The following is a 20,510-nucleotide window of genomic DNA, read 5'->3' on the forward strand; positions in this document are numbered from 1 at the left end:
CAACAAATAAAAAGGAACACAAAAAGTAAAAATAAGTAAAAATAACATGTAAAAACAGAAAATAAAATAAAAGAAAAAGAAAAAACAGTATAAAAAATGGACTATAAAGCTATAATGGACTATAATTTTTTTCTTTGATAATTTATATAATTTTTCCATGTGCTAATCCATTTCGCGCAAATCCGTGGTTAAAATTATTTGAAAAACAGGCAATTTATGTTTCTCTTTTCTATTTTATATTTTTCTTAAATAAACATCTATTTTCTAAAACTATTTATGGTCAATTTCTAAAATTATCCAGTATAATATTACCTTGCGCACACCCATTTCGGGTCCATCCTTGGTAACTAACAAATCAATGCACAGAAAAACGATCACTTTAGTAGTGCAGTAAGAACGGCACTTTAAAACCCTCTATTTACACTCAATTTGCGCTCTTGTTTTCATAATTTGTAATCTGGCAATCTTTCTGCAAAAAAAAATTTAAATCATTCCTGAAAAATTTCCTGTCCATCATGCCGTCATTCAGTCCCTGCCGTCCATGTAAGTAGATCTGATTTCGCTACTCGCTTTATAGTCCATTTTTTATACTGTTTTTCCTTTATCTTTTATTTTATTTTCTGTTTTTACAGGTTATTTTTACTTATTTTTAATCTTTGTGTCCTTATTTATTTGTCGTAATTCTTGTAAAAAAATTTTTTTGAGTGCTCCTTACACTATTGTATTAATATATTTTGCTTTGGCATTATTAATACAATATCAGAAAGCACTCAGTTTTGCGGATATAATCGTGTGGGCTGATGAAAAGATTATACCTTTTTTTTCTTTCGGTTTTTTAAATAAAATTTCATCCTCTTTTTCTTTTTTTTTTAACTGTTTGTGAATTTTTTACTTAATATTCCCCCCCCCTTTTTTTTTCATATGTCTATAATTTTTCTTTGTTTTATCCTCATTTTGAACTTATCTAATGTGTTCTGTTTACTTGCAGCTTAAGTGCAATAAAGGAAACTTATTGTTTTTCTCAACTTTCCTCATGTATTCTTGTATTTATTTATTTATTATATATATATATATATATATATATATATATATATATATATATATATATATATATATATATATATATATATATATATATATATATATATATATATATATATTTTTTTCATTGAAAATGTGTCTGAAAATAATTTCTTGTCATAATTTTTTCGTAATTGTGGTAATATTTGTCTAATCTATCTCGGGTTCATATGCATGGCAGGTGACCGTAGACCTAATTTGTGGAAACAAAGTTGACCATTTTTGTGGTAAATAATAAAATTATTATAAGCAAAAAATAATAGTTTGTAAAGATAAAATTAGAAGGTACTAAAACAAGGGCGTTACTTTAAAATAACATACAATTGAATAAAGTAATTGCCTCTTACCTGGCATCAACTCGTTGTTTTTTCGGTACCACTTAAGAATAGTAGCTGGTTTACTTGATAGGGCTTGACATAAAAGAACTACTTTTTCAGCTTCTCTCACTTCAATTTCACTTCCATTGGGTAAATCATTTATGGACAAAAATTTTGGTGGAACTGTGGGAAAAGATGTAGTTTTAAAATTTATATGCTTGAGCTATTTATATATTAGTGGGGCATTTAAGAAAAATCTTTGGAATTCAGAAAAAATAATATCAAATTAAAACTAAAACAATATTACCAAACGATGTGCAGGCATGTTACCACTACTTTTAGCCATATTGGTAATGGAAATCTATTAATTTGGAGCTAAGAGTTCTGAATTTTTATCTTCAAAAATTGTTGTTATCAATGGTTTAGTAATGTTAAATGTCTAAATGCTTTGTTACGTACAACTCAGTTTCCCTTCATTTTGAATATCAGTTCGCCAGAGATGTGAGACTGACTTATAATTTGTTTTTAAGCTGCTTGTTAGCCTGAACACATTCGCCTGGAGAACACGATATTAATGTTCTGGCCCAACTGATAAGCTTAATCAAATTTATTTTCACTATTAAAAGCACAACTTCTCATTCACCTGTAATAGAAACAGAAGATTCCTGAACAAAAATAAACTTTACATTTCATCATGCCTACCTAACACCATTGACGGAAAATCAATTTACAAAGAAAAGACAGAACTTTTTTCTAAACATGCTGAATGCATGGCAACTATGTCAAAATTTCCAGAGCAATAACTATGTCAAAAACTATGACTACATCTGTAAAAATTTTCATTGAGCAAAAAATTTCATTTTTTCTTCATTGTTGTGTTTTCTCTTTACTGTTAGAAGTTCCTCGAAAAAAAAATTAAATAACTATTTATTTCATTGTTATTCTATTATATTCAAGCAAAACAGTTAAATAACCATTAATTGGATGGTATTCGAACTGTTAATTGTGAAAAATAACGTTTATTAACTAATTTCTCCTAATACGGTTAAGCAACCAGAATTTTATAGCAAAAACTAGGCCCACCTAATGAAGTCACTTTGCTCCTTGCATCGGGAACACTGAAGTCGAGCGGGCTGATTTGTCAATCTCATGACCGATTCAGCACATGAAGAGTATCCAGTTTCCTGCCCTCCCAAATTTGTGACCCTGGGCTATTAGAATACGATGCTCTCATTCACGCATAAAGTTACTAAACTGCCTCCAATGTCCAGTTAATTTTTTTTTTCACGTTTTAGAAAAAAAACAATATAGTTTTGTATTCATGGATTGTTAACCAAGCAAGTATTAAACGGATTAAAAACCGTAAAGATAAAATACGTTCTTAGCCATAAACTGTCTGTTTAATTAGAGTGAAAGTCTTTTGCTGGCTATCTTACAACAATTTTAAATAAAAGTTCTAACAGTGTTTACTTCTAATAAGGACATTTTTTTTTTCAAAATCGTTTTACATTACAGCGTGTCAATTTTGATGTTTTAATCCAAATATACATATTTAATGTTATATACTATTCATATTTAATTATTATGAATTGGATAAATTATTTCGAATTTAAAGTATATGTATTATAAAACATCTAAAGTTTTCAATGCTTGTTTTCTGTCCAAAAATTGAAGGGGAAAGAATGAATGAATGATAGTCTAAATAGTACACTCATCATCAACTCTGTAGGCTTAAATGAGGAAATTCATTGATCTATAAATTTTGACTAGTTCTTTGTCAGTTCACTTTAGAAATCGAACGCCCTCCCATTTACTTTAAACTCAATGGCTGTTAGTTATCAGAGTGAAAAAGTCAAAACATTGAATGCAATGTAATACAGAATAGTTTTTAATCTATTTTGAAGCCTTATATTAAAGTAATTTTTTGTTTAAAAAAATAAAACTTTTGTTTCTAATTAGTCTTTTTTTTCTGGTCGAAAGTAAAGAAATTTATTTTTAAAATCAAAAAGACAAATTATCATAATAATGGCACAAAACGCAACCTAAATTTTTCAATCCATTTGTTATTAATTCAATATTCTTATTTTTCATTAACCACTTGTAGTTTAGAGAAATTGAATATTCTCCCCTAAAAACTCTTTCTCCATCAAAGTACATGGAAAAACGGGTTTTGCTATGCGATGAAGACTGCAGATTAAAATGCGCCATTTTACGAGTGGAACCGTTAGTGGGTTAAAACTTATATTTTTTAGAAATTTTTTTTTTCAAAAAAGAAAGAAATGCAGTTTTATAAAATTTTTATTTCTAACTATAAATTCTTGATGTGGATAAAAGTTCAGCTCAGTTGACATGTTTCCCTTCAGGTAATGTTTTGTATATTTTTTCATCAAAATATAACGTTATATGTAATCTTTAATCCAAAAATTCATCACTAGTATAACGTAGTCTGTTTTATGTCTGTGTGATTAACAAAATAGCTCAGTTGAGGCTAAAAAAAGTAAAATATCATCACTTCATAGAAAACACAGTCTAGGATTCTGCTAATTCCTAAAAATTTATTTTGAAATAAATAAATAAATAAAAAATTAGTTTTCCATAAAAAAAGGAGCGTAAATTTATTTTTCGCATAACTGATACTCAGTTACCGTAAAAAAGTAAATTGACACAATAATTTTTCTAGCATTTTAAATGCATTATTAGGATAAAAATACTTTCCATAACAAGTTTACTCAAAATAGTTTATCAAGAATTCTATATTATAGGTTTAACGGTAATGTTAAAATGAGAAAAAAATTCTGTTAACATGATCGCATACTATGCTAATGGCATTTCGGGCTAAAAAAAATAAGAAGAAAAAAAAGAAAGAAAAAACTTGATTCTGTTAATCAACCCAAAATATGCGGTATTTAAATCGTAAATTTTCAGTTCATATGATAACAGTTTACCAGAAATTCTGAGTTTTAATTTTATTGTTTTATTTCCTTTTGTTGTTCCATAATGCTAGAAAAAACACTGTACATTTTACCAAATTATGGTAGTTTTCTTTTTCTCAGTGTACTAATATAAACGAAAAAAATCGTAGAATTTAACTCAATTTTTTTTCTTCATTTCATTGTCTTTAGATGCTCTTAAGTATCGAGTTTATCAAATTTCAAGTTATTTGAGCTTACCCATTCTTAATTGGGAACTAAAACGGTCAATACTTTTTTGCTTTATCTTCTTCTTTTTTTTCTTTTTTGTTATAGCATTATTTTCTGAGATGAATCTTATTTGCTTTAAACAGCAAATGTCTTATTTAAACTTTTCTTTAAACGGTATGTTTCAAACAAAAAATAACTTGAATTAATTTTCTGTTTGAAAGATACCGGTTGTATAACTAAAATGTGGCTTAAAAAAAAACCTCAATTTTTGAGCTAGTAGGTTTGTACATTGCTCTAAGAACACGTACTCTAACACAATACTATCTCGTTATATTATGTTAATCATAGAGTTTGCTCTGTAGTTATCTTTACAGGATAGTAATATATGAAAGATTGGCACATCTGATTATTCGTTGAACAAAAAACTTATTCTCCTTTCAAAATAAATTAGTTCTAATTAAATATTTATCATTTCCTATTTGAGGTATTAATTTATGCATTTGTTTTTATTGCTTGATAAAATGCGCTATTTCTGATTGTAATTATTCTCATAAAATTTTTCATTCATAAAATAACGAAGTAAACATTTCACCCACTTAAATTTATTTTATTGAAAAATGTTTCGCTCTAATTTACATATATTTAAACTGCAACTGAATATAAATGACCAATATATTATTAGCTTTACAAGTTTAAAGATTCTAACAATTAATGCAAAATATTAAATATAATTATATTTCTGCAGAATATTTATTTAAATAATCTGATACGGAACGATATAGTTAACATGATAAAAGAATTATTGATTTGAGAAAAATCATATTCCAAAGCCACAAGAGTATTTAGAATAATTAAAAATATCGAGTATTTGATGGTAGGTGGAGATTTTTATTAAATAAAGTACCTTCTACATTAGAGACAAAAGGGTTTTAATGCGCTTTTGTAGTTAGGAAAGAGCATTTAATATGATTTACTTGATTAGTTTCATAAATTTAGCTGCTGCTTTGTTCGGTGATTCCTTTATAGGTGACTAATAAATTCTAGCCTCTGTTCAAACTTACATTAGGGCAATCGCTTCTAAGCCCGTTTCAAGAGTCATAATTAAATTATGCATCTCTCTACTTCTGTACACACTTCATATTCTAAGTAGTAGTTGCAGAAGCTCACACTAGTAATTGATCTCAATTCCTTAGAGATATTAAAGTCTCTAGTTTACAAAATAGGCATTTTGTATTAGTTACACTCACATTGTAATCATATGATATGTCTTGCAATTTTCTAAACTAATCCCTACATATTATAAAGCATCGCTCAAATATGTACTGATCATTCTAAATATCAAGATTATAGATAACTGTTTCGTCAATTTTCGCTACTCATCTCGGGTGATAAATTTGTCCCGTAATAATTTACTATTGAGGCTTTCTATTGAAAGTAAATATTAATTGCCTAATACGTATTTTCCTTAAGCGTTATTTTGCATCAAATTATGCAGTACCAGTATAGTTTTAAGTTTGAAACGGATTAGTAATTTTTCTGATTCGTAAGTATCGGAAAATTACTAATCGTTCGGCGTAGTAATTTTCCTTTTGTATACCACTAATTTTAGATGTAAAGTGAGAGTAGGTATTGTTTCAAATATGAGGAATGAAATGGATATTTATTTTATTCCATTACTGTGGTATTGATACCACATGTGGTTCATATGGTTCATAACTTAAGAATAGTTTATTACATTTTATTTTGGCAAATTAATGCACATAAGGGAGAGGGGGGCACATGTGAACACGGTATATTTTACCAATATGATTTGAAATAAAAAATCTTGAAAAATTTTCAATTGTTGGCAGTACTACTCCTACCTCTCTGCAACAACAGCATTATGTTCCTAAGATAACTAAGAATTTAACATCAATATCTAATCGTTTTTTTTTTTTTAAGAGGAAATTTGTCTAATACTCGAGCAGAATGGGGAACTCAGTTATATCCCTTAAAAGCAGAAGTTGATAAAATACTCACCAAAATATTTCAGAGAAATTTAACTATAATCTTTGTTGTAATGTTACTACTAAGTCAATGAGTCGTAATGCTGAAATTTTAGTAGAATATTGCAAATCTCCAAGTTTGAAAAATAAGGAGAGAACAAATTTTAGCGTAAAATATTGAGAATTTAAGAGTAATATAATAGTATCAGAAAGTCGAACGGAACTTTATTTTTTAAATCTTGTTAGGGAAAATGTGTTTGATTATCGTACCAAAATATTTGCATCGAAATCAGTAAGTTATAAGGTTCTAACCAAGAAATTATGTTATGGCATCTGATTCGTTGTCATTTAAACACACCAAGTCTTAAAAGATTAAGTCATAGTAATTAAGTCATAGTGTCGATGCGAGTTCCGCACTCGACTCGCACTGACCACAGGGCTGAAGTAAAATATCCTCAGTGATAGACGGATCGTGTGTTAGAGTCCCCTTGTGGTCATGCTAACCGCGAGAAGTCATCATGGTTATCCTCACCATGTAATGCAGATGCGGGTTAGTTCCATCAAAAAGTCTCCCACGAAGTCAAACTTTCTCCTAATACTTGATCCAGGAGTTACCTTGTTTTCTGTATTTTGTTAAAAAAATTACAAGGTTACCGAGTTGAACGGTGGTAGTTGGAAATGAACATTAGTAGTCGTAAACCCGAAAATGTGTCGGCTCTGCAGCAATGGTTACAAAATAAAGGAAAATAGATCATTTAATATACAATATTTGAGCTTTATTGGATGAGTAGTATATGTGTTTCGAATTTCGACAATAGCTCCAAGGTAAAGCTGGAAAAGTATATAAATTGATGATGGAATTACTACATAGGGTTATCGAATATGGAACCCCAAGGCACAAAAAGAAGAAGAAGCAAGCATTTTACAGTGATGAAAATGGCAGGGATTACACGGAACAGGGATCTTTAAAATTTATATAATTGAAATTGAATCTGAACCAGGCATAATAAAAAATTGATTAGAAGTTCTGAATTTTCATTTGAAAACGAATCTTTAGATTCAATGATTTGTAAACTGAACAACTTCAAAGAAAACTGAAAGTACCGTAACATAAAAAAAAATAGTTAGGAGCAATGAGAACACTAGAAGGATCATAGCGGTCATTTTGATCGTATATACTCTTTGAGTGAAGCTAAGTCCTAAAATTATACCAAACTCAACTTTCGTAACCAGCTTACTGACTCCTACTTTTGAATAACAATGCATTAAAATTTTATAGCACAACCTAGAGCAGCCATTATCGGTCAAAATGATCGTTTATTGGAGATTTCAGTGTATTACTTGGATTTATCTATTGCTTATCTTTATTTTAATCAAGAACACGCATTGACACTTTTTTTGTTTTTGTATTTTAAAACTTAGAAAATCCCCCCTCCTACTCACTGTTGCTCTCTAACTTTCCGTAATTTTTCACGGAGTTGTAAGCTGTTTCCATTCTGCTATGCGTTAAAACAATCTGCTCAGTTACAACAAGTGATCGTATTTACTAGAATATTGATATTCAATGATGTTTAAATTAGCAATAGCATTCGAATAAGTAATGCATCATATAAAAGAAAATATTTATATTTTGTGTGAAACTGCTGACCATTATATTTCAATAAAATGCTGAGTCTGCAAACCAAAATAATAAAAGCATATTATTCCATTCAATCAATCGCTGAAAGTAAATTTAGTATGAGACCTTTTATGTGGCAAGACATTTAGTATGAGGCAAACATATATTGTAGATTTTATAGTTAACTTATAATTTTAATGATTATGCTTTTATTAATTTTAAAAAAATTCCAATGCAATTCCGTATTTATAATTTTAAATTAATTTAACTATCGTGTTAATTTAGTTAAAATAGTTTTCTGTATTGGATATTTGAGTTTGCAAATTCTTATCCTAAGCGAACACCTCTCTTTAGCGAACTTATTTCTCTGTTCTGAAAGCGTTTAATATGCAAACATCAAAATTCCGCGCATGAGTAAGATGTGTCTAACCAATACAAATTATTCCATTTTGAATATTAAGAAACTGATAGAATACATGAATTTCCAATGTTACTATTATTTTTTTAATGTTTTTCGGTAAATCATAAATCTGAATCCAGTTGTGTCGAGTTTAAATAAGTGTTATCCAATACTTGATACTCAGTAAATTTGTCCGGATACCCAGTACCAGGTCGTGAAATTCTTTTGCTGGGTCCGGATAATAAGTGGATAATGGGAATTTGATCGGGTAGGCTGGTTCCCCCAGTACTTCCCTAATTTTTGGTTATCTGCTTATTAATTTGAAATAAAATAATTCAAAAAAGACTTCTATTGTGATTTTAAGCTTGTCTTAGATAATTAGTATTGAATCATTTAATGGAAATTTTTATTCAATTCTATTCTTAAAACAAACATTTTAAATTTCAAAGAGTTCAAAAATAGGATCATTTTTCAGGATTCATAAGAAAACCAGCAAAATTGTCTGGGAGAGATTTGACTATCGATGAAGAGATTTTTGAATAAAAGTCCTCTCGATAAACAACTTTTAGTGAAAATGGCTCTTTAAAAGAGGTTCCATGGCTTAATCCTTATTGCCTCAGGTACACTTCGTGAACAAAAGGTTCTCTTTTTGGAAGTTAACCAACACTTGTCACATTATGAATGACGTTAGCGATTTTACAGTTAATCCATCATCTCATGGTTAGGAATATAGATCGTTTGTTATCAGCATATGCTAGACGCTTCTCTTCTATCGTATTGGGATTAAAATTTTATTAAACTACTTCCCAGAAAGCATGTAACTTTACCACAACATTGTGTCGGAATTTTTATTTTTATTGGCACGATGATGTTAGTACTAAAAAACCTTTTTCTCAATAAAGCAAAAATATTGCAGTTTCAAACATTTCATTCTAAAAGGATTTAAAATTATTTTTTTAAAGCTTTTTGTAAAAAGTATTGTCACTTAGGTTTAAAATGACGTGTTTGCTGACGTCACACTAGCGATAGGATCAAATTACATAGTCAAATTAAAATTTCATGACAAGGTGTATTTTAGCTGAGCATGCAAGACGCTTAAATAAACCTTATAATGACCTAGATTTAAGATTATGTTAAAATTGAGACTAGCTTTATTATAGGATTTTTTCACGCCTTTAAACCTCAAGTCAACATCGATTTAAGGTTTTTATGCAGAAGGTTGTTTTCCAAGGTTTTGGATCAGGGTAATGTGCGTAGAATAGAGCAGATTGTCGCAGATCTCGTTTAGAAGGTTTACACGTAAACCGCATGATAAACCTTTTTGGTTTACATAATAACCAAAACCTTAACCTTTTTTGTTGAATGAAAATAAACCTTATTTTGCTATCTGGGCTTAAATTGTCCGGTGTATCAGATACTAAGCACTTTAAAACTGTACAGAATCCTTTTCTTAGAGTGAATAACAATTTCAGAGAAAAAATACAGCTTGACAAAAAAGAATACGTTTAGTAATATATACTATTTTATTTGTCAGAATCATTTACGTTTACATTAAATTTGCTTTTCTCAGGAAGAATAGAATTTAACTGAAGGGCATTTTCGCAATAGGTAACATTTAATTTGTTAGAAATACTTATGCTTACGCTAAACTACAATTTTCTAAATACAGTTGAGCTTAAAGAATAGGAATAGCTTTTTTGAAGTATTCATTTTTACACTAAATTAGCATTTTCTTAGAAATAATTAAATTTAACTCAATAGCCCTAAAGATTTTTTTTTTAGTAATAGTAATCTTTCTATTTGTTAGAATCATTTCTGTGTGTAATAAATGCATTCGTAATTGAGATTACATATCTTAAATTTTCTTAAACATATGAGTTTTTCTTGCACATATTAGGTTTGAAAAGTTGGTCTCTCATATTTTTTGAATTGTTTTTTGTTTTGTTTCTTGATGCTGTAACTTTTAATAATTAATTAACATTTTAAAACTTGGAAATATTGATGTTTATAAATTTTATTAATACTTGAAAAATCAAACTTTAGTATTAAAAACCCAAATTTATTTATTTATACACCTAAGAGAAACAATTTATGTCAGTTCCTGGAACCAGTCTTTCAGAAAATGCACAAATATTTACCAATAATGCGACAAAGCTAGTTTTTTATTATTTCTTTTATTTTTTTATTTTAAGAAGTTAGTAAATAGTTTCAGAAAAGAATTTTAAAAAGTAAATAACTTGCAAGTCGTTTAAGCATTTAAGCTAAAAAATAATTTTTGAAGAAAACTTCAGAAATTGATGTTAAGTGGATCTTTAAAGAATTACTTTAAAAATAGATTTAGCATAGCGTTTATACACTTTTACGGAAGTTTTATTCCGCAACATTAAGTAAGGCATATTTCGTTGTTATACAAAATATTTATCGTGTACTTACTTAGGAATAATTTATTTCATTTGAAAGCCGTCTTTTAAAGGAATTCAGAAAAATAATCGAAAGAAAACATATTTCCAGAGGGTTCCGAAAATTGCCCAAGAATTGAATTTTCAGTTATAGAAAAACAGAAAGATGTATAAAAGTATAGTTTGATGTATTTTTCCAAAGAATCTAGGTTTTTTATCATCAAATTCTTATGTTAGTTATTAACTAGGTAAAAATTTAGGCCATCAACTGATGACGTGCTGACTAGAAAAAACTATTAAAAAAAAAAAGAATGTGTCGCGCTGTTAAGGCTAATTAAAAATAATTAGAAATAAAGTCAAATAATTTACATAGTGTAGAGTTTTGCAAATTAATTATACCCGTAAATATGAAGTTTAAAAAATCTAAAAAGAGAAACTGATTTTATGGGCGCAATGTTTATTTCAGAGCAAAAAAAACTGTAAGTTCATTTAATAATATAATATTACGCTATTTGAATAAATAAGTTTGATAGTATTTCAGAAACAAATAGAATTCTAAAATCATGACGTCCATATTTATGAACTACATTTATTTTAAATATTAAAAAAGTAGGAAAATGAATCCGAATGTTTTATCTCTGTCCTGAAATTCTATTCTTAACCTGTGAAGTGCATAATATTTCTGGAATAATCTTCTGAAAAGGTAACAGTACACCTTGTCATTCGAAATCGGCAATTCTTCATGGAATTCAAGATAATATATCGTTTAAACATCTCTGTAGGACTTTTCTGTATAAAGTTTAAACAATAAATTATGAGAAATATGACGGATTGTACTCAGATTCTCTTAAAATTGATGGGAATTTCAATTTTCTTTCCTCTTTTCCTCCTATGATGAAACTTTAGTAATCCATCATTTCTCCTTCAACTAACTCAGCACTAGAAGATATCTGTTCTATAAGATTGCATTAAGATGTTCTGAGCTGTATAACGGTGATCCGGTAGACATCTTTTGATAGGGATTTAAGGTTCCTTTAGAGCATGCTTAGTACACTATTGAAACTGGGACGGATTACTTCCTTTTCTAGCACAAAAATCGAAAACATGTGTGACATATATTTAAAAATTCAAAGCACAAAGCTTTTTAACATTTGATTTCATTTCATTTTTATATGGAGATTTGAAGATAGAGATGTGATTTGAATTCTGAAATAAAATAATTCGATTTCTTTCAGTTAAAACACAAAATTTAGTTTCAAACTGTTAGAAATTTCTCGGAAAAATGGCTAAATTACAACTTTTTAATTGTTATTTTACCGTATTCAAACAAATCAGTCTAATAACCATAAATAAGATTGTAAGGAAACTATTAACATGGAGAAAAATCCTTAGTTCCTTGCAACTAAGTAAATATTATAGCCGAGAGATCTAATCTTATGACCAACAGATCAGGGGTTCGAGTCCTAACTTCCTCCATTCCCTTTAACACACATGGAGAATTTCCAGTGACCTGCACTCTCCAATGCCCATTATCTAACGAGAAGCCCAACTCCTATGTCCAGTTAAATTTCATTTTTTTACAGTTTTGAAACCATGGTAGCTGTAAATGGTTAAAAACCGTATAGTTTTGCATTCGTGATTTTATAACCTAACTAGTGAAACCATGGTAGCTGTAAACGGTTTCAAAACCGCAAAGGTGAAAAATCTTCTTTACCGTAAACTTTACGGTTAGTCGGATGAATTGTTATTTTACCATAATCTCAGAATAAAAATTCCAACAGTACAATGAATATTTATACTAATCAAATTTCAGTAATTTGAAGCGTCATGTGAAATTTTTTAAACTTCTGATTTTAGACATTCAAAACACATGAATAATGTTTATGATTTTAAAAATTCAAAACACGTGAATAATCATTGGCACAATTCAATATTTTTTAACGTATTTGATATCTTAAATTAATCTGAACAGTGAATTGATTTATACATCTAAATACTTTAATATTTTAGATAATAAATTTTTTCCAAATACATTCAAAATTTAAATTAATATTTAACATTTATTTGGTTATAAATAGTAAAGAAGCCATTGCTTACAGCAAACTGTAACGGGAGGTTATTAGAAATATGTATGAAAAGAAGATTTATATATTATCGATTTGGTAATTTTAACAAAAGTCTCTAATTCCAGTTTTAGTCCAGCCAAGTTAGACTTTTGGGTAGAAGTAATTTTCAGAGATCCGGAAATTAATTTCTCTCACTTTAAGCATTTCAATAATAATATTTTTTCCCCAATGCCCAATAATGACCTAGGTCATACAGGCACCTGAAGGGCAGATTTGTTGGCCCCTCTTTCGGGGGCATCATATTAGGTGGGCCAACGTTGCACTCACAGAAAGGACAGATAGTACAGAAAAGGAAAGAACATCCATGCCTTGTCCGGGATTCGAACCCAGAGCCTTTCTGATGCAAGGGCAGTTCCCTAATCCTTACACAGGCCATTTAGCTTTCAATAATAATACTTAATATTTGCTTTTCGATATCGATAGAGACCTTTGAGCACACAAAATGCAAAAAGAATTGTAATTTTTCATTGAAAGGAATCTTCAAATGTTAAACTTAAATTCACGGTTTGCTCAGAATCTGTTGGGAATTATGAATAAACAGTATGTTTTTAAATATACTGTAATTCTCTGTTCTCGAGTTTTATTTAGAACTAGCAATTTAATATTTTTTAAATCTTTATCATAATTTTTTTTAACATCAGGCGAATTAGATTTAAAGAAAAAAAGAGGTTTAGATTTTTTGAAGTTGCAATGAAAGTGTATTTTTTTATTTTGTTGCTGAAGGAGCCCATTGACTAGTCAAGGGCTCTAGGTTGTACTCTTAAAAACAAATTAAATTTTTTGTACTTTCAAAAAAAATCGTAAAGCAAAAAAAAAAGAAACATCTAATAAATCAAACAACTCACCCTATTTCCTTTATGTTCACTTAAAACAAGTGAAAACTATCTTCTTTTTTTGTGATAAGAGCGTCGAGTATTAATTATAAATACTTCCGAAGTAATACACTTAAGAGAGATCTCCTCAGGTCATAAAATAATAGATATCTGAAAAATATTTGTTTTTTATTTTGTAATTCAAAATCGATCGATAAACGTCAGCTTCAATGATTCTACACCCAAAACAATTATCTCGATCACACATTAATCTCTGGTTATGTTTTCTCAAAGGATACCTTTTGAAGATTATTATTAAGCCTTGAAGTTTCATAAGAATAACTGGAGTTAATTCCTGTATTGGAATTTTTCTTGTTAAAAAATATCGAACGATTGGTAACTTCTGATAATATCGATTATTTTCGAAATTTGGCTTTTAAGATGATTTATAATTCTCTATGATTTCAAAGATTTTTGATAACAAAATAGAATACTGTTTTGTTTACAGATGGTTGTTTTCATATTGATTAAAATTGTATTAAGAGGGATTTTAAAGTGTTATGAGAATGTTCAAGAATCTGCCAAAAAATAATAATAATAATACAAACATTCATTTCAAAGATGTATACAAATAGGCTTAAAATATTGAAATATTTATTTTTAGGATGAATTAAGAATAAAGTGAAATATTTAAATTTGTTTCACTTTCTCCTCAATGTTAGATAGAATTAACAATAAAACATGGCTTTATAATATGCGATACAATTTGGATAAATGTATTAAAATTTGGTAATATTATCATGATAGATTAGAGCATAGCATAAAAACCACGTAATCGAGGAAATGAACTTTTCAGTACAGTACGATTATTTAACCAGATTTTTTTTCTCTCCATTTAAAAAACAGAAAAATTTGAGAAAATACCTACATGACTTGTAAATAAATTGCTACAAAATTTTATAAATTGATTTTTTAAAGATCTATATAGGTTTAAAAAACTATTGCTGCATTTCTTAAAGCAAAAGATAACTAAATTTCTCATTTTATGTTCTGCATATATTCTGATCTATCGTTTTATATTTGAAAAACCATGAATCAAACTCCAATAATGCACAGTATTTTAACTACACTACATTGTAAAGAGTGTGCCAAAATAACTCAGAAACACCTAATAGTCTAAAACCTTTGTATTAAAAATTAAAACAGCACTTACTCTTGATAGAGCAAAATATCTCAAAAGCGATATGGAGGAAGAGATATTTTCGCTGGTTGAAAGCGGAATTCGAACCATGCATCCCCTAATTTGTAGTACGAGGAAAATTTGGAAATGTTTCCGTTCATACATAACGGTTTGATAGATATTTTGGTTTAATAAATTATAGTTCTTATTACCCCACCTATAGTTAAAATAAAAACGGAAAAGTGAATTTAATCAAATAATTGGTTTCTAAAACATGTTTATGGTATCATTATAAAATTACCAAATTCTATATGAGACTAAATATGCGACTTTTTAAAATTCGATTTCTCAGGAACTATTTAACCTATTTCATTCACAATTTGAATTTTTATACGCAAAATTACATTGTTTAAAATTATGTACAAATTATATACCTTGCAATTCAAAATTGTTTCCACTATTATTTAATAAAATAATAATAAAAAAAAATAGATGTTTACAACGAAAAAAAAATTGCACTGAATCTTCTCTGGATAAACGAAATTTTAAAATTGCGTGCAAAAAATTTTCAGTTCGCTTTAAAAGTTCTCAAAATATGTCGAAATATGCGAAAAATTAAATTAACATTAAGGGATCCAAACTTTGGATCGCTCTCCTGACCAAACTACGGGGTCCATATTTTCCAGATTGCATCTGATTTTATAATTATGATTATTATATATATGACTATTTCGTATCTGATTTTATAACTTAAAATATCGTTTGTACTAATTAATTAACATATTTAAAGGTCACTCCTTCAAATCAATAAAATTGAGTCCTTAAACGCGAAGATGTGTTCATTTTTTTTTTTGTCGCAATGTACATCCAACTGCAGAATGAATTAGGAAGCTTTATATAGTTGCCGCCGTAGAGATTAATCATGAAAATTTCTTCATTCGCTTAAAAAATTTTTAAGTTGTAACGAAATAAGCAAAAAATGAAATTAAAATTGAAGCCCGGTGGCTGAGTGGTAGCGCTTCGCGCTCTCGTGCCACAGGTCCTGGGTTCGAACCTCGGGCCGGACAAAGTTGACTTAGCCTTTCATCCCTTCAGTGGGTCGATGAATGAGTACCAAGCATGCTTGGGAACTAAACACTAGGGGATTCGCGTTCGGCTGACCACCTAACCGGAACATCTGCTCCTGCACCCCAGAGCCCAAGGTCAAGAAAACTGAGATGGGCTCAGTAGGCCTCTATGGGCTGTCGCGCCACTGAGCTTAGTTTAGTTAGAAATTAAAATTACCGACTAAGTTATTTAAACCATATTTGCCATATTGCTGTTTAGAATTGATACTGGAATTTCGTAAATTATGATGTGACATTAAGGTAGACACTGTATAACGCTTCGTAACTCTCCTTGGAACGGGAATTACTCGATGAATCCAGAATTCCCGTGTTCGAATCCTGCCGGCCGCCAATGGACATCTCTTTCACAGTTCTCCCTCCTCTACACTTTTGAGACTATGCATTTTGCTCAAAAATGAGTGCTTGCTGTTTCAATTTTGAATGAATGAGGTTTTCAAATTTAATTATTATTTTTCCGGAACTATTTTGACATTTTTTTGGTCTTTCTCACAGTGAATTGCAAACTATGATTGTCCAGCAGTGGACTGATCGTTAAGACACGGTTCCCAGCAGATCACCGAAGTCAAGCATCACTGAATACGGTCATTGTGAGGGTGGGTGACCACTTGGATCAGTCTGCGTAGGTACCGAGTGTGTGCGGTATTGGTCCTCGTTAAACTGTGCTACCGTAAAGTGCTCGACTTCGCGCGCAGGTAGTCAGACTACCGAAGCGGGGGTGCCATCCCCTCCGCAGAGGATCAAAATTGTGATGGCATGTCTTCGGATCATCCTCCGGGATGTTTCCCAGAAAGTCGCCAATAGCCCAATGTGCAGCTCTAGTGCGACGTAAATTAACAACAACAACAACAGCAAACTATAATTAACTATTTCTCTTAGATATTTAATAAATTACTCATTAGCATTTTATTGATTCAGAAATTTAAAATATTAAAATCGAAGTTACTTGTTGATTCACGCTATATTTTCTCTTTACTTTTCCCTGCATAATCAGTAAAAGTTACTTATCTTTACTGGTCATGCATTATTTGTTCAAGAATCAGGTTTCTAATTCTTGCAGAAAATTAAATATGAATGTATCTTTTCCGTGATGTACTTTTTATATATTTTGATAATGTATTATTATAATAGTGTATCTAATTATTCCGTTATTTTGAAATCCGATATGAATGTATCTATTCCGTGATGTGCTTTTTATATATTTTGATAATGTATTATTATAATAGTGTATCTAATTATTCCGTTATTTTGAAATCCAATATGAATGTATCTATTCCGTGATGTTCTTTTTATATATTTTGATAATGTATTATTACAATAGTGTATCGAATTATTCCGTTGTTTTGAAATCCGATATGAATGTATATCTCTTCCGTGATGTGCTTTTTATATATTTTGATAATGTATCATCATAATAGTGTATCTAATTATTCCGTTGTTTTGAAATTCAATGAGTCAATCCAATAGTATCAAGTTCAAAAGGAAATTTTGCCCTGAGACTGAGTTTTCCTTGATTTACTTTTAGGCTTTAAACTTTGGAAAAAATAGGCTTCAGAAAGAAGAGAGGAAAAAATAAACTTCTGAAAGAAGGAAATTGATATGCAAACTAAGTGAAGATATGTTCATTTTGGGACTTATTAATTTCTTCATAAAAACCCATCTTCACTACCTTTTTTCATTGTAATAAAGTGTTGTAGATTATCAAGATTATTTTTGTAGATTTTTAAACTTTTTATGTACTGATTTTAATAACTTTTAAGATTTTTTTTCCTTCCATTTGTCAAAAAAGTTGTGGTATAAGAGATAATTGAAAAAAATAAGTATTTCTCTTAGGATAGGAATTTAAAAGTTTATATTAGAGAATAGCTTTTAATCTCTTCTGTATAAAACGTATGTAAATTATTGTATAAAACAGCTATCAGCAATTTTGAGGGGAAATAATTATATAAATTATTGTCATTTGAGTTCAGAAGCATTAAAATTGTTTTTATTATCTGAAAATCTATTAAATATCACAAGCAAAGTAGCTTGTCTAATAAATCTGTTTCTTAGATACGATTATATCAAAAAATGTTTTTGAACATATTTAAATATATTTTTAGGAATTATATTAATGATATATTTATCATTCCTATGGAAAATTTTTTAAAGGTATATAAACAGAGGTTACTTTGTTTTGAGCATTTGTTGTAGATAAAAATTCATTTGAATAACTGAATATCACGCAATAAAAATTTTATTTACTTTTAATTAATAACATTTAAATCCAAGATACTGAAGCGGTAAGATAACACTTGATTAAAAAAACTACATTCGCTTCAAAAATATACAGATTTGATAGACAGTCAAAATGTTTGATGCGCTCAAAAATAAGTACCCACTTTTAAGACTTGCCAGACGTGAATGAGTAGAAGCAAAATCTATTTAAAATTTTAGGAAAAGTTCGGAATTTGTATATGGTTGAAGCGAATGATTTTTTTAAAATATTTAATGCAAGAGAATATCTTTAACTGAATAGTAAGACCTGAGAAACTTTCGGGGAACTTAATTGAAATATAAATTTATGAGAAGAAAATATGAAAAACAAGTTTATTTCTCAAGGATTAGGAAAAAAACAAATAATACTTTACTATATAATGAGCACTGAAAATATTCTTTTGAATATTTAGGAGTTCTTCTTTCAAATTATGTAATAGAATAAAAACCTATTTTACTAATTTCCCCTCATTCCCCCAAAAATCTCTTTCACTTTTGACAATATTCTGCTTTAAAAACAAGGAAAAAAAACTTTTTTTTATAATTTAGAAGCTTAATATTTTGTTTTGTATCATGTAAAGCCGTAAGAAACAATGTATTCTATTTATTAGCATATAAATGCATTATAAATTGAAGCGTAATTACACGTCGTGTCATGTAAGTTTTATTTGAGGCCACTGAATCTAATCTAAGTAAGGCTAATGAATTCACAAGAAGCTTTCTATTATCTTGCATTCAGGACAAAAGCGATATAGAGTCATGAATGAGGTATTTATTTAGTAACTAGAATTAATTTCTCGAAAAGGAAGACGTAATTAAGCTTCATACGCGTGAGGAAGGAAATCATATATCCATTTGGTATGAAAAGGATAGCTTTAAATGCGGCAAATTGTAATTTTGTACTAGACGCATTTTACAAAGTGCAAATACATAAGAGAATTTTGACATGAAAAATAAATATCCTTACTTCAAAAGTCGTGTGGGCGTTAATGGTTTCCTTTCTTAAATTTAGATTCTTCATGTTTACTTTGTAGAGTAGGATGTTCAGCTACATTGTTAGAAATCTAAAATTACGGTGAAATAACCAACAATACACAGTAAAAAAACTCATTAAATCTTTAACCAGTATTTGGTGCAAAGCTTCTAATTATCACAAAGTTTATTTTAAAAAAAAATAATTTTATTTTAGTTAAACCATGAATTATGAAGTATGATCGAGAAATATTTCCATGGTGCAACTAACTGCACCAAAATTTGGTAAAAGACACAATAGTTTGACAGTGACTGTAAACTGAACGATATCTGTTTATGACACCATGTTTTTTCTGCAACTTGGTCTTGGTGTCTTAGGACGACTAATGCATATTGTTTCAAGTATCAACTTATTTAGGTCGGTAAATGTTTCATTTTCATAAATTAGAGTTAATTTCTTTTATGTTCCCGTTTTTAATTAGGTTGATCCATAAAATGGTTAGAAGTATGTCATGAAATAACCTACTTACGGTAAATAGTTTCGTTGCGGTAAATAGCAGCAACCTTGTCATGAATTTGAACGCTTTAAAAATACCTAATAATGGTGCAACCATCCTCAGCTTTCATAAAAGAAAAGGAAAGTAGGCGTTTTGTTTCTCAATAAAAAGTAGCACCTTTTTTTGGTGCCACCATCTACTGATATTTTGAGCTGGGGAAAATATCGAAATATGGTAAAATTGAGCTCATTTTATGTAGCCAGTGAATGAATATCAATTTTTGGTGCAACGTAGTTCAGAATTTTTAACAGTGTAGTCAATCCACCCAATTAATCGTGAACTTCACTGTAAAGAGCATTTTAAAATTTTATGTTTTTGAAACCGCTTACAACTAATATGTTAAAAAAGCATGAATGGAAAATTATATATTTTTTTAACCATTTGCAATAAGCATGGTTTCAAAACCATTAAAAATTAAAAGGACATTGGAACTAGGATTTTCGTTAAGTAATGAGCATTGGATTTAAGAAGTAATTGAGTTTTTCCAAATGAATCGTGGAATGTAGTTTAATTAGTTAATCTGGTTTTTGCACCTATCGTAAGT

General features: G+C 29.1%; 1 protein-coding gene across 1 annotated transcript in view; it reads right to left on the reverse strand.

Moving 5' to 3' along the window:
- The window catches only part of LOC107452704 (adhesion molecule nephrin-like), a 435,364-nt gene that overhangs the window by 213,177 nt on the left and 201,677 nt on the right, over positions 1–20,510 (reverse strand). Inside the window, exon 5 of the mRNA XM_071188109.1 lies at positions 1,428–1,580. Within this exon, the coding sequence (XP_071044210.1) occupies positions 1,428–1,580 (153 nt within the window). The remainder of the gene's footprint in view (positions 1–1,427; positions 1,581–20,510) is intronic.

This window comes from Parasteatoda tepidariorum, chromosome 12 (genome assembly GCF_982258835.1).
Source record: "Parasteatoda tepidariorum strain Cologne lab strain chromosome 12, Ptep-v5.0, whole genome shotgun sequence".
In the NCBI taxonomy this organism is placed as follows: Eukaryota; Metazoa; Arthropoda; class Arachnida; order Araneae; family Theridiidae; genus Parasteatoda; species Parasteatoda tepidariorum.